At 42.3% G+C, this 14,006-nt stretch overlaps 2 protein-coding genes across 4 annotated transcripts in view; both read right to left on the reverse strand.

Moving 5' to 3' along the window:
• ralgps2 (Ral GEF with PH domain and SH3 binding motif 2) overlaps window positions 1–10,432 on the reverse strand; it is a 51,459-nt gene extending 41,027 nt beyond the window's left edge. For 2 of the 3 annotated variants that reach the window (XM_061032235.1, XM_061032217.1), the window contains exon 1: window positions 10,103–10,432. The gene's annotated coding sequence lies outside the window, so the exon portion shown is untranslated. The remainder of the gene's footprint in view (window positions 1–10,102) is intronic. The other variant, XM_061032226.1, reaches the window with a different exon arrangement.
• Window positions 10,433–11,804: 1,372 nt separating this feature from the next.
• On the reverse strand, window positions 11,805–13,988 carry LOC132959358 (cytochrome c oxidase assembly factor 7). Its single transcript, XM_061032291.1, has 3 exons — window positions 13,636–13,988; window positions 13,404–13,544; window positions 11,805–12,621 (listed from the first exon to the last, which is right to left on the reverse strand). The coding sequence occupies exons 1-3, from the start codon at window positions 13,739–13,741 to the stop codon at window positions 12,176–12,178; spliced, it is 693 nt and encodes a 230-aa protein (XP_060888274.1). The 5' UTR covers window positions 13,742–13,988; the 3' UTR covers window positions 11,805–12,175.
• Window positions 13,989–14,006: the final 18 nt, after the last annotated feature.

The raw sequence follows: 14,006 nt of genomic DNA on the forward strand, positions 1-14,006 counted from the left end.
TTCTGCACTATTCCAGCCCTGCCAAGTTTCTTTAGACTATTTATTTATTTGTACATTTATTTAATTCATTACAATTAAATAAACATAAAATCTCAAATCCTGAATGAAAAGGAGCAGAAAGACGAGTAATCTTATATAATCTGCCCGTCTTTCACAAGACATTAATTAATAAACCACTTAATTCAAAAACAAGTAGCCTATATGTTAAGCTGATAATTTAGAATGACATTATTTATTTTTTGTTTTGGCATTTGGTGCATAAACAACGAGGCTTCTTACTCTCTCTTTTATTGATAGTAGGAGCATCTCCTGTACCTGAGCGCTCTGTCACCTCAACTGCTGTTAACAGGGTCGGACAGAGCGGAGTGCGTGATTGATCAAGCAACAGAGAGAGAGGGGGCGCAGAATGAGAGCGTAGCAGAGCAGGGATGTTGACAATCCTATGCTGACATTTCACATCATATAAGGGGCTACATTAAAAACTTTGTTTAAAACAGTACCCTCCAGATCTGTGTACAACTTTTTCTTAAGTGAGCGATGATCTTCGTTTTGTGTTTGAGGTCTGAGATCTGATGCTCTCTGATATTATTCAATGTTTCTTTCACATTCTCCCGGTCTGTGAACGGCTTTCGATTTCAAATACAAATATCTCTTAACATAACTGTTTGTTCTTTTTCAAATTACTGACAACGGTTTGCCCACAGGTCCTTCAGATAGGGCGCAGTGAGCTCGCCGCGGAGAAGGGTGCAGAGCGAGTGAAAGGAACCATTGCACGCAACACCGGTGTAGGCAGGGCATGAAGAACATTTGCGTAGAGGAAATATTAAAGAATAAAAGGCTAAAAGTAGCAGAATAATACAATGCAGGGCAGCGCATTTTCCACAGCTAGAGAATGTAGGACGTTTTGGAACAACAATAATTAATACAAATCAAAAATAAAGAAAAAAATATTTTCTTTTCTTTTTTGGCAAAGTTACAGGAAGCCACTGGATAGGGGCAAAAGAGCCGCATGCGGCTCCAGAGCCGCGGGTTGCAGACCCCCGCACTAACATAAAGAACAGGAAGCCTTTCAGAGAGGCACAGGAAGCTGATACCATCTGTATGTGTTCCTCTATGAGACTCTGAGGACCAGGCAGAGAGAGGACACCAACTCCTCATCAGACCAGTGTTTGTGTGTACACGTGTATGTAACTTTGTATGTACCATCGATGTATTATATAATGGATACAGCATTAAAGGTGGACCCCTGTTCATTCCTATGAAAGCTGCTCAGTGGCACATGAAGCAAAAGAAGTCCCACGTTTACATGTAAAAGTATCTGGATCTTCCACGTTACTGGGCCAATAAAGCATGTGCACTTATATCTGAATTTGGCTTTAATTGCCTTTTACAACTTTTACTACCTAATGATTTAAAAGGGGTTATGTACATGTTCATATTGGAAAAATTGATTATCATGTACCTAAAAATCCATCCGCTGATTTATAGACAACTCTTTTCCAATGTAAGCTTACGGAAAAAAGTATTTTGGGCCCAATGGCATCACGTGATGCACATCCTGGGGGCTTGTGTTGACCAGGTGGACCCTGAGGGCTTCAGAGTGAGACACAAAAAGCTGTAGATGTGTTGTTGTCATGTTGCAGTTATCATGTAGACATGTTGTACACATGTTGTAGTTATATGACAGTGTTTCATATGGGGGGGGGGACACGCCGACACAAACGCTTCAAGGAATCTTGGTGTTCATGGGTTACTTTTAATGACAGATGTCCTTTTCTGTCGGAAAGGTATCCTTAAATGACTTATTTCCCTGATTTCCGACTCAATCCACTATCCTATCCCTACAATAAAAGATAATCTCTAAAATATATATTTTTTTTTTTACTTGACCTTTCAAGGGGACACACAAGGACACTGTACAACAATCAACATTTAAAAAACAACAATGGATAAAATCAGCATACAATAAAATAAATAAAATGTAGGACAGTGTAATTACAGTTCAAATGTTAGAGTGAGTAGGAGAACTTGAACAGATGGGTTTTGAGTCTAGATTTGAAGATGAGAGTCAATGTTGTGTATGTCAGGTGGCAGAGACTTCCAGAGCTGGGGAGCAGCGCACCTGAAAGCTCTGCCCCCCATGGTGCTGAGGCGGGCAGAGGGCACGGTGAGGTGGATGGAGGAGGAGGATCTGAGGGAGCGGGCTGGAGTGGCGATGTGAAGGAGGTCAGACAGATATGGAGGGGCGAGGTTGTGGATGGCCTTGAAGGTGTACAGGAGGAGTTTGAAAATGATTCTTTGCTTCACCGGGAGCCAGGGGAGTTGTAGGATGGGGGTGATGTGAAATAGAATTTTCAGATTGTGGCTCTTACAGACATGTTGTAGTTATAATGTGGACATCTTTGTTTCCTGTCTTAATTGTTGTGCCGCAAGGCAAATTTCAGACTACGTCTGACAATAAAGTATTATCTATCTATCTATGTTGTAGACATGTAGTTATGATGTTGACATATTTATGATGCAGAGACACATGTTATGTTGTTTATGTCGTATGTTACCTCTGATCAGAAACAGCCCTAACACACAGACTCTGCATCAGCTGACTGTAACCCATCTGTAACACAAACACACTGCAGGCTGACATCCTGTGTTTATATAATACAACTTTTATATCTTCACACACACTAACACACACACAAAGAGTGTGTACTTGTACTATGAGTTTGGATGGTGGACTCAGATCGCTTCGACTCAGTTTAACTCTGCGATAACAGCTGAAAACCATAGACCGACCACACACACACACACACACAGTCTGCATGCCTGACTTCCTCTAACACGGCCCTGCCCTGCCCCCAGGGGGCGATAAAACCTCAGACTACAACAAACTACAACACAAAAGAACTACACACAAGGAGGGGGGGGAACCACTACCTCTGATAGTGGTCATAGGGATGTAAATTTACACTTTAAACAGGCAGGCTGAAAAGGGCTTATGACTCAGAATTGGCTTCAAACAGGAAGACAATTCAGTCTTTTCAAATATATTTTTACACAAGTTTTGATGCAGCCTTGAACCAAAAGAAGGCTCGTAAAGAGTTTATTTTTCAGTGTTTATGGTTACATTTTATTAAACGCTGCTTCGCACACACCACTAAATACGGTGTGTGTGTGTGTGTGTGTAATGTGTTCAAAAAAAAATCACAGCTCAAAGTACAAAATAACATTACATAAAAAGATTACACTAATGTTTTCTGTAGATTACAGCCAACTTGTTATTGAGATACATTTCTGTATCCTGACTGGTTGTTTTATTATCATCAGAATGAGTATATAACGTATAGTATAGTGAAGAACATTGAGGATGTGATACACTATTAAGATTCATGGAGATGCATTTTGATTTGACGTGCTGTTAAAATGCAAAGTTTGAACCATGGCTAGTTGAGGAAGAGAAAGGTTTTGAAAAAATTTTGTTGGTTTTTCCACAAAAAAACACACACACAAAAAGCCATTGCAAAAATCTGTGATCTGATCCAAACCATTAGATTTGTGATCTGTTGCCCCACTACTGTAGACAAGGCTGGTCATTAGCATTAGCAGACGTGGTTTCCTCCTCTCTGGATTCTTGCTTGTGTGTGTTGTGCTATCAGATGTAAGTCGCTCTGGACAGAAGTGTCTGAAGTAGTTGTAGAACTGTAGAACTGTAGTTCTAGAGGCGTAACAGGGACATAAATATCATGCCTTTAACTGACAACATGTCAGCACTAATGGACTCATCATTCACACAGCACAAACACACACACTGTGCTCACTGTTGGTGGGGAGCAACAGCTGACAAACAGCTGTATCTCCTCATCCACCCCCCTCCATCTCCCCCTGAAGGAGCCCCTGACAACCTCCTCTGATCCCCCCCTCCCACGGAGCAGCGTGTCCTGAGATTACACACACACTGTAGGTCATACACACACACACACACACAGTGTGTTAGTGGACGAGTTCAGACAGGATGAACATTAAGATATTGACTATAAATAGGAAACAGATTCTGATTCCGCTCTCTTCCAGATCCTTCCAACAACCCACACCCTCTCACCCCTCCCCTACCACCACCACCACACCCACCCTCTTCTGAGAGACAACAGGAAGTCACAGAAACAGTAAGTGGTTGTGTCATGTTCATATTCACACGTGTCTAATATAACGGTCATAATCCCTGCGTGCTGCTGTAATAGTTTAAAACACGGTGTACACAAATAAACCTACAGACAGAATGAACACATCTTTACACAAACATGTCAACACACATAGATCTCAAATATATGAGCGGATTGAAACTGGGATCTATGTGTTAGCAAGACCTCTTAAAGGGTCTTGTCACACTCACACACTCTCTCACACACACCTCTTTATAAAGCGTGTGAACTCACGGCAGTGTGACAGTTGGTGATGTAGTGTGGAACTGTAGACGTGTGTGTGCACGTCTGTGTCTGCATGTCAGGACCCGACCTGTGAACACCAGAACACAGGTGACAAGAAGGTGAGTCACCTGTTTATTTATCAGAGAAGGATGGACAAGTTTGTGTCTTCTATTTCTGTTGTTGTGGTATCAAAGAAACAAGTTATCGATCTTTCATTTTAAATAGAGTCATATCAAAGTTTTAAATTCTGGTACTGTTAAAACCCAAGTTTCCCCTGTGAGAGTATTTCAGGTATGCAGAGAGAGGGTTCAAAATATGACTGTGAGGATCTCACACTCTCACACACACACACACACAAAACCAGAAGAGTTTGTGTGGCACACACACACTTCCTCTAATAATGAACTACTGTGTTACACAAACAGCACATTACTCAACACACACACAGGCACACAGTCAGCTGAGCAGCTGCCTGGGCTGTAAGGATCACATCCACAACACTCTTTTCACCCAGCAGCATTATGCATGCACGCACACACACTCTAATCTATCTTTATCAAACAGTGATACACACCTCCTAAACAACAAGTCCATCACATGATGGCACTATAAACGAGGAATGGATTGATGATAGGATGAATAAATTATGTAATATTGATTATCTGCAGGTATTTATTTGTTGTTTATTGGCATCATGTGGATCACAGGTGACCTGAAGCCGTCAGTTCTGATATGATGGTGATTTCTCCTGTAAGACTGATGGCGAACTCTTCATTGATCAGGTGTTGTCACAGGTAGAGCACAAGGACTTCAGGCATATACTTCTTTTACTGTGTTTCTTTGACCCTATTTGAGACTGCCTTTAAGTCCCTGTGATGACTTCTAAAACTGGATTATAATATACACTAGTTAACAGATATCTGTTAGACATGAATTAAAGATAACCTTCATTATATGACTGCTGATTGGTTTCCTCTTCTGCTCTCCACACACTGCTTGCCTGTATGCATACACACTGGGCATACATACAGGTACACACACTCCACATTCACTGATTACCTGTATACAAGCCTGCTCAAACACTGTGCCAACAACCAGAAAGATTCCCACTGACCCACTGATCCCTTCCTGTCACAGTGTAATCTGAATAAAGATCACCCTGACACTAACACAATGTGTACGTGTGACCCTGTAGCACAGTCCGACTCAGTGTGTGTTTATAGTGACAGAAACCTACACACACACACACACACACTCTCTCTCTCTGTGGCAACACGTGACTCTGCAGATCCATCTGTGCTGAATGAACACATGAATGAACGCCACTGTTACCATGACAACGTACAGCATCACTAAGCTGAGGACACGCTTAGAAAGAAAAAGCTCGATGCTCACTTTGATACTGGAGGATATGAATCACACACACACACACACACACACTGTATATAATCACATTAGAGCTGAATCTCTGAGCAGATGGAGCAGGTACAGCAGAAACTGAGGGATCAGCTGAGAACAGGTGGAGGTGGGAGGAGTAACAGAAGGGCGGCTGGGCTGAGATGTATCTCCTGAAGCAAGACATGATGTAAAAAAGAACAGCATGGAAGTTGTGGACAGAGCAACAGACTCCAGCACTACGGTGACATTTTTGGAATTTTTATAAGCAAGTATAATAATGCCACATTGTAGTTCGACATATTCACAGTATCAAATAAGAGTGGACAAGAACATACTGGAGAACAGAAAACGTAAACAGTTTAATTACATGCACGGAGATGGTAGCCACTCAACACTCCCACCCGCTCGAGGTGAATTCTCCTGATTATATCCTACTGCGTTCTCACATTACAAAAAAAAGAGCTGTTTGTGTTCACACATGCAGCTCACCTGGAAAACAAGTTTTTCATGAGTTTTGTGCAAGTGTGAAAGCACTAATAAACACACACACACACAGACACACACGCTGATCAATGAGTGCAGGGAGTAAACAGATGTACAGATGGATAATCGGGGGCTCACCATAAAATGGAATCAACCAGTTTATATTGGATTAAATCAGATTACCAGGTAAACATGTAACACACAGACAGAGAGAGGGAGAGAGAGAGAGAGAGCTGCTCTAATCATCACTATCTGAGCAACTATAGTATAATCTGATCCTGTTAATTACATCTGCACACAGCTGGAGACACACAAACCTGCTCATGAACCACACACACGCACACACACACGCAGGGTCTGAGGGTCAGATGTGAAGTGTTACACAGAAACACACAGCATGGAGATATGGAACATTCCTCTCAGGACACACACCCCACACACACAAACTGACAGATAAGGTAGGTGATGCTGTTGCTCTGCACCCTGTAGACAGACGTCACATGTTGCACACACACACTCATGAAGGTCAACATCACTCCCACTAACCAGCTCACACACTGACATTCACACATGTCAGGTCTGTACACTACACACACTTAAAACCTTTTATTTGTGTGTTGATGACTCTGTAATGTCAGAGTGTGTGTGGTACATTAAATACATACATAATTAATTAATGAAGCTCAGAGTGAAGTCTTTAAACGTTTCTTCACAGCTCGCTGCTGATCGTTGGACTTCTGTTGTGAACACACACACTATTGTATCAGTGGTTTACTTTATCATCATAGTTTGTGTCAGAAATTCAATTCATACAGGTGATCTATGGATTTAGTAACAAAACATTGCCAAACTTTTTGTACAATTAAGACAGTGTGCAGAAGTTTACATACAACTTTTATGAATCAAAACCAATAAATTATATAATATTTGATGTCTAAGACTACTGTTTTTTTGCCGTGGTATCAAACAGGTATTACTTTTAGCTCTGCTTTGTAAGGTGACCTTGACTGCTTTGAAAGGCGCCTTCAGAATTAAAATACAATTATTAATATTTGATACAACAATCATATCAAGTTTAAAATAGTGTTATTGTAATAACCCTAGTAAGAACAAATTGACACAGTTACAGTTCAAAGTGTAGATCAGTGATCAGGCTGATAGTCAGTAACATGTAAAGAAGAGTCTTTGTGAACTTTAAGGATCCTCTCTCCTCTTATTAAAACCTGTTCAAACTGTCAGGTCTCACAGGTGAACAACTACACCTGCCTCTGAGTCATACCTGGAAGTGTCTGTGTGGTTCTTCTTTTAATGTCACATGTTATACACCTTTTCAATCAGTTTAAGTAAGTCTCAGAGGACAGAGTGTCTTACCCAAGATCATCTCTGATCGTGTATTTCAGCATTCCTATTGACCCATCTATTTCAGTCCTGCTCAGAACAGGCTGTTTCTGTGTCCGTAGCCTTAAATGCAAATTTAAGCTGTGTCTGACAACGCACCTCTGGAAGGCAATGGGTTGCTTGGGCTTTCTTGCACCATGCCCTATTGTTAGTGGTTGAAAGGCAGATTCAGATGACAGAACAAACAGCTAGCTGTGGTGGGAGTATCACCAACTTGGGGGAGTGGTTATTGCCCTTTTTGATGTCATGACCAAAATAAACATTAAACATTGTACTACGCTACTCGCTTCATGATAATAAGAATGTATTAGTCTTCAGAGGCATTAATGGTACTGGGAAAGAGTCTGTGGAGTCAGTGAGTTTAAAGACATACATATAATGAAAGAATATAGGAGACTTTGCAGATACGATGAAAACAGAAGAACTTGTAAAAATGAGGAATATGTTTTTCCATTGTGGTTGTCGTTATAAAACTTATGGATTTCTGAAATTTGTACAAACAGACACACTCTGAGTGTCACCATCATTTGCATTGTTATGAACAGGTTTCTGAGCAGTCACCTATATATCCTATTATTCATCACTTTAAACTTTCTGACTCCACAAACTCTTTCTGCTGACATCCTGTGTTTATATAATACAACTTTTATATCTTCACACACACTAACACACAAAGAGTGTGTACTTGTACTATGAGTTTGGATGGTGGACTCAGATCGCTTCGACTCAGTTTAACTCTGCGATAACAGCTGAAAACCATAGACCACACACACACACACAAAGAGTAAATGACTTAATTATAACAACTGCTGCTGCACTTTATGTCATAAAGCGTTCATTTAGATCAGGGACGGGCAACTTTGGTCACAGCAAGGGCCACATTCATTTAATTCTCACTGCCAGGGGGGCCAAATTGTAGGATACAAAAACGATTACAGTCAATAATGTCTCAAATTTAACTCAACATATACCAGTGATCAAATATTATTATGGACATATTTCTGGTTTTCATGATTTCATGGCAGATTTTGTCATGTTTTCCAATTAATTGATGTGTAAAAATTGACCCGAGGGCCACGTTGAGGGTTGATGGGGGCCGCATGTGGCCCCCGGGCCGCCAGTTGTCCACCCCTGATCTAGATCATCAGCCTGGTTTAAATATCCATTTATAAGTTTAACATAAAGAACTATTTACTTTGAGGTGATCCGTAGACTGGTACCTTTAATAGTAGACTGTAACTGGTACTTGAGTAAAGTTATATGGGAGTAGCTGTACTTTCACTTGAACACTGTAGTGGTCTGGTCTAGTCTACTCTTTGCACCCTGGTTAGTCTGGTCTAGTCTACTCTTTGCACCCTGGTTAGTCTGGTCTAGTCTACTCTTTGCACCCTGGTTAGTCTGGTCTAGTCTACTCTTTGCACCCTGGTTAGTCTGGTCTGGTCTACTCTTTGCACCCTGGTTAGTCTGATCTACTCTTTGCACCCTGGTTAGTCTGGTCTACTCTATGCACCCTGGTTAGTCTGGTCTGGTCTACTCTTTGCACCCTGGTTAGTCTGGTCTGGTCTTTGCACCCTGGTTAGTCTGGTCTAGTCTACTCTTTGCACCCTGGTTAGTCTGGTCTAGTCTACTCTTCGCACCCTGTTTAGTCTGGTCTGGTCTTTGCACCCTGGTTAGTCTGGTCTAGTCTACTCTTCGCACCCTGGTTAGTCTGGTCTGGTCTTTGCACCCTGGTTAGTCTGGTCTAGTCTACTCTTTGCACCCTGGTTAGTCTGGTCTAGTCTACTCTTTGCACCCTGGTTAGTCTGGTCTGGTCTACTCTTTGCACCCTGGTTAGTCTGGTCTGGTCTACTCTTCGCACCCTGGTTAGTCTGGTCATCACCGTGTTTTTGAACTCGCCACACCCAGAGCTCCTCTCCCCGCGGGGCGGCGCGCTCTGCGGGGGTTCACCGTGTGAGCTCCTTCAGCAGGCTGTGACAGAGCCAGCAAGGGCCTGGTCCACGAAGAGACCCGGTCAGAAAACCAAAACTGACCTGTGAGACATGGCAGTCTTAGGAGAGACCCCACCCCCCTCCTCCTCCTCCTCCCCCTCCTCCTCCTCCTCCTCCTCCTCCTCACACAGTCTGCCTGTGTTAGCATGTTGATCTGTTAGCTAGCTTAGCTCTGGGAGGGAGCGCGTGATTTATCTTTATCAGCTTAATAACAGCGTGATCTGACAGAGAGAAAACTACACACACACACACTGCCGGTTTGCATTAAAAACAGGACCCTAGTACTGCGCAGCTCACTGTGCTCAGTGTGGTAACGGAGCACCCCGGGTCTTAAACCAAACACACCCTGGCTTACCGTCTGTTAGCCAGCTAGCTGCTAGCCGGAGTAAAGTTTGTGTCATGTTGGTGTGAAACTCACCTCAAAGCTTCCTCTTCTTCTTTCTTCTTCTGGTGAAATGTGAGCGGGAACATCAGAGGCCACAGCACACACAAACACACACACACGAACACACAACTCTTCACAGGCTAGCTGTGTGAGGCTAACAGGCGGCGCTGCTCTCAGCTGTGTTGTGTTTTGAATGAGGACCGACGGGACGCTGTGCTAACGGGCGGAGCTTCAGTCCGCCCTTCATCCTCCTCCTCCTCCTCCTCCTCACGCCGGCTACCGTGTACCGTTACTCCTGCAAACACAGCGACGACTATAAAGTTACGCCGTGTTTGTTTCCGTGTATATATAACCGTGTACAGACTGATGACGGTGTTAATGTGTGAGATGTGTGGAGACTGAAAAAGGCGCTGAGCTCAGACCGTGTGAGCTGCTGGCTCCCTCTAGAGGTCAAACTCAACATTACAACACCTGATGGCGCGTTCACGGTGGTATAGGATAATCGGGAAAAGGGGTTTCAGTAGTGGGAGAGTTCACTTTAAAACTCTGGTCGAATTAACGAATTTGATGTCATATTAGGCTACGTTTATTGGGGGGTGTCTAGGAAAAATAACAAACCAGGAAACAACTCAAGAGCTCCATCACCTATCCAAATCACAAATTGAAACTTTTTGACGAGGAAAACAAATGCAGATATACATTTCATATTGGCATGGGCGGTTCTAGACAGGGGCCAACAGGGCCCTGTAACACTGTGCTTGGTCCCCCCTTTGGCCACCCCTCCAAAAGGAAGAGCCCCCCATAACACATACACAGTATTTGACTCAACAATCAGACTCACAATCTAATATTAAAAACTGAGTCTGAAACAAATATAAATCATGGTATTTTACGTTGTGGTATTTAATGATGTGTGCTTTTATATGGCATAATATATTTATATATTTTTTATACGTTACAGAAGCAGAGCCTTATGAGATATTAATGAGACTATATTTAGCCTAAATTTATCATTAGCTGCACAATTAGTAACTGATTGCCACCAGATAAGACAAACCGTTAGTTAGTACTCTAATGTTGTTTATTCAATAATATCATTGTAATTGATTGTATTTAATTTGAGGTATCTTTGCATGTGTGTATATAAGTTAAATATATATATATATATATAAAGATATATCATAAATGTTTTGTATGTAATAGTATTGTTGATTGTTTGATAACTTTCTTTGGCAACAATGGTTGTTTACCATTCATGCCAGTGAAGCATCTTGAACTAACTTAAACTTGACGAGAAATTTTAAATAATTAATGTAGGCCTATTACATCTTAATTTAAACTCACGTTATAAATAATGTATTCACATAGTTTAATTTAGAACATTAAAACTCGTCTTTGGAATGTCACAGACGTTTCCACATTTATGACTCGAAGCTCGTGAACGCACCACAGTAAGAAGACTCTGAACATCGAGGAGCCCATGAATGCAACAGGATTACTGAACATCAACATGTTTTTTGGATTAGTATGAATCTGTCTCACCCACCAGGGGGAGAGGTTACTACCCTTTGTGCTGTCATGAAGACAAAATCATCAAATAGCCTGTTTAAGGAACACATTTTCTGAAAAGTGGAGTGACAAGCAAGCGATGGAGAGAATTAACGTATCACATTAATGGGGGGTTCGAGACAGGCTAGGGACACATATTAGTGTTTGGAAACAATGGTAAAGTGCATTTAACATAGATAGATACTTTATTAATCCAGAGGGAAATTCAAATTTTGCACAATATGTGACATTTAAAGACAGCTGTTATAGTTTCACATCACATGTACTTTTAAATTTGAAAAGTGTGTTTAAATCCTTTCACCTCACTTAAAGCTCCCGTCGGGAACTTTTGGTCTCTGTTGACTCTGGCATCCCCCTGTATCAACTTTGTCTTGAGTTACTTGAGTTAGTTGTGTCTTAAAACAAACTCCTATCCTGCTTTCATCTCGTCTACATTGTCTACACACTGAGACGTCTCTTCTTTAAAACACTCACACACACTGATAAAGATCCTGATGCAAATTTAATAATAATCCATGGTCATTTAATTCAGTTCACTCTCCAAACTTGAGCTGCCTCTCCTTCTCTAACCCGTGCAATTCTCTGGCTCGGTTCTTCAGCTCCTCGGCTCTCTTCTCGTCCTTGTCCGTGCCGTCTCCCATTTTGTACATGCGGCTGGCATTGGCACAGCCCCACACATGTCCCAGCTCACAGGCCCTGTTGGCGTACCGCAGAGCCAGATTCATGTCCGGACTCAGGCCTTTAGAGTTTCCATTGATGTAAAGAGCGCTGAGGTTAAAACAGGAGGGGGCGAAACCTCCGGCGCATGCCTTCTCATAGTACTCTCGGGCGGCAGAGAGGTCAGGCTCTCCCTCCATTGCTCTTCCATCGTGAGCTAATAGACCCACATTATGACAGGCGTCTGTGGACTTCTTCCCTCCAGCACTGCAGGAACGCAGGAAGCAAGAGTATGCCGTCTTCAGACACTGTGCCACTCCACCTGGTTAGAGGAAACACACATTCACATGAACTACTTTAATACAACACTACGTTACAGATGCTGGTCTTCTCTAAACCTAAAGGTCGGGGGTTCAATCCCCAGCTCTTGCAGTCTCATGTTATAATGTCCTTTGGCAAGACACTGAACCCTGATTGGGTCCCTCTGCTGCGTCAGTGGTGTATGAATGTGATTGGTTAATACTGATGGACATTTTACAAAGCATTCTCTGCTATCAGGGTGTGACTCCTCTGCAGATGCATAAAACAGGGATCACACATAACACCTTTATTAGCCTACTTACACTGTCTCCAGTTCAGTTCAGAATCTTGTGAAAAAGAGGTCTCTGAACTCCGATCACCATACAGCTCCCAGGCCCCTCACATCATGAGATCATAAGATCATCACATCATCAGATAAAGACTTCTAACCATCGATCAAATTAAAAACTTTTCAGAGACAGGGTCTTCTCTGCGGCTGCTCAGCTGATTCAAAGACTGCTCTAAAAGAAAAAATACATGAAGAAGACTCACTTTTATTCTCTTACCTTCTCATAGAGTCATTCCTTGCTTGATTTGCATCTTACCTTGTTTGATGAAAGCATTTTTTATACTTGGGTTGGTACAAACCCTGTTTGTGAACGCTGTTCACACATTCTTCTAACCGGACAGAAACATGAGCCTTTGCTCCACATATTTGTCCAAACTCAAAGACACTGGCCTTTAGGGTGTCTAATTTATGGTTGTTATTGTTGTTGTGAGTTCACCTGTGTGGTTTTTTTTTACCTTTGCCTGTCACGTGGTACGCTCCAAGTTTGTAGCAGCTCTCTCCGTGTCCGTGTGTTTCACAGTTGTGTTTGAGCACCTGAGCTGAAGACACATAGTTCTTCTTCACACCTTCCAGGTAATCCGCGAGCCTCTGACAGCCTGAACGGAAACAACGAGTCAAACATGAAACACTCACATGACACTGTATTAATGTGAGCACGTGCAGCAGGTGAGAGCAGCTCCGTGTTACCTTCAGGGTCCTTCTCTTTGTAACACTGGAAGCTGTACTCCACCCCCAGATTATCCAGAAACTGCTTCACCTCTGCCTCATCCTCAAAGTTTATAAGGCCGGCCATCACTCTGTGTTTCTAGGTTTGATGCAAAGTCACCTGAAGGCTCCTGGCACACTCCGCTGCTGTGACCTTGATCGATCAGTCACTCTGACATGGTTTAAAGTTTACACCTACACTAAGTATCGATGCAGGTGATGATTTTACGGTAAAGTCGTCTTAAAATGCGCTATAATCACAAATTAATCCAATTTCTGCGGACACTGACCGAGTCTGCACCAATCACGCCGCTCGCAGTCTTTTCCTGCTCTAGTAACTGTCCTCAGCGAGT

Source organism: Labrus mixtus, chromosome 3 (genome assembly GCF_963584025.1).
Source record: "Labrus mixtus chromosome 3, fLabMix1.1, whole genome shotgun sequence".
NCBI classification, from domain to species: domain Eukaryota; kingdom Metazoa; phylum Chordata; class Actinopteri; order Labriformes; family Labridae; genus Labrus; species Labrus mixtus.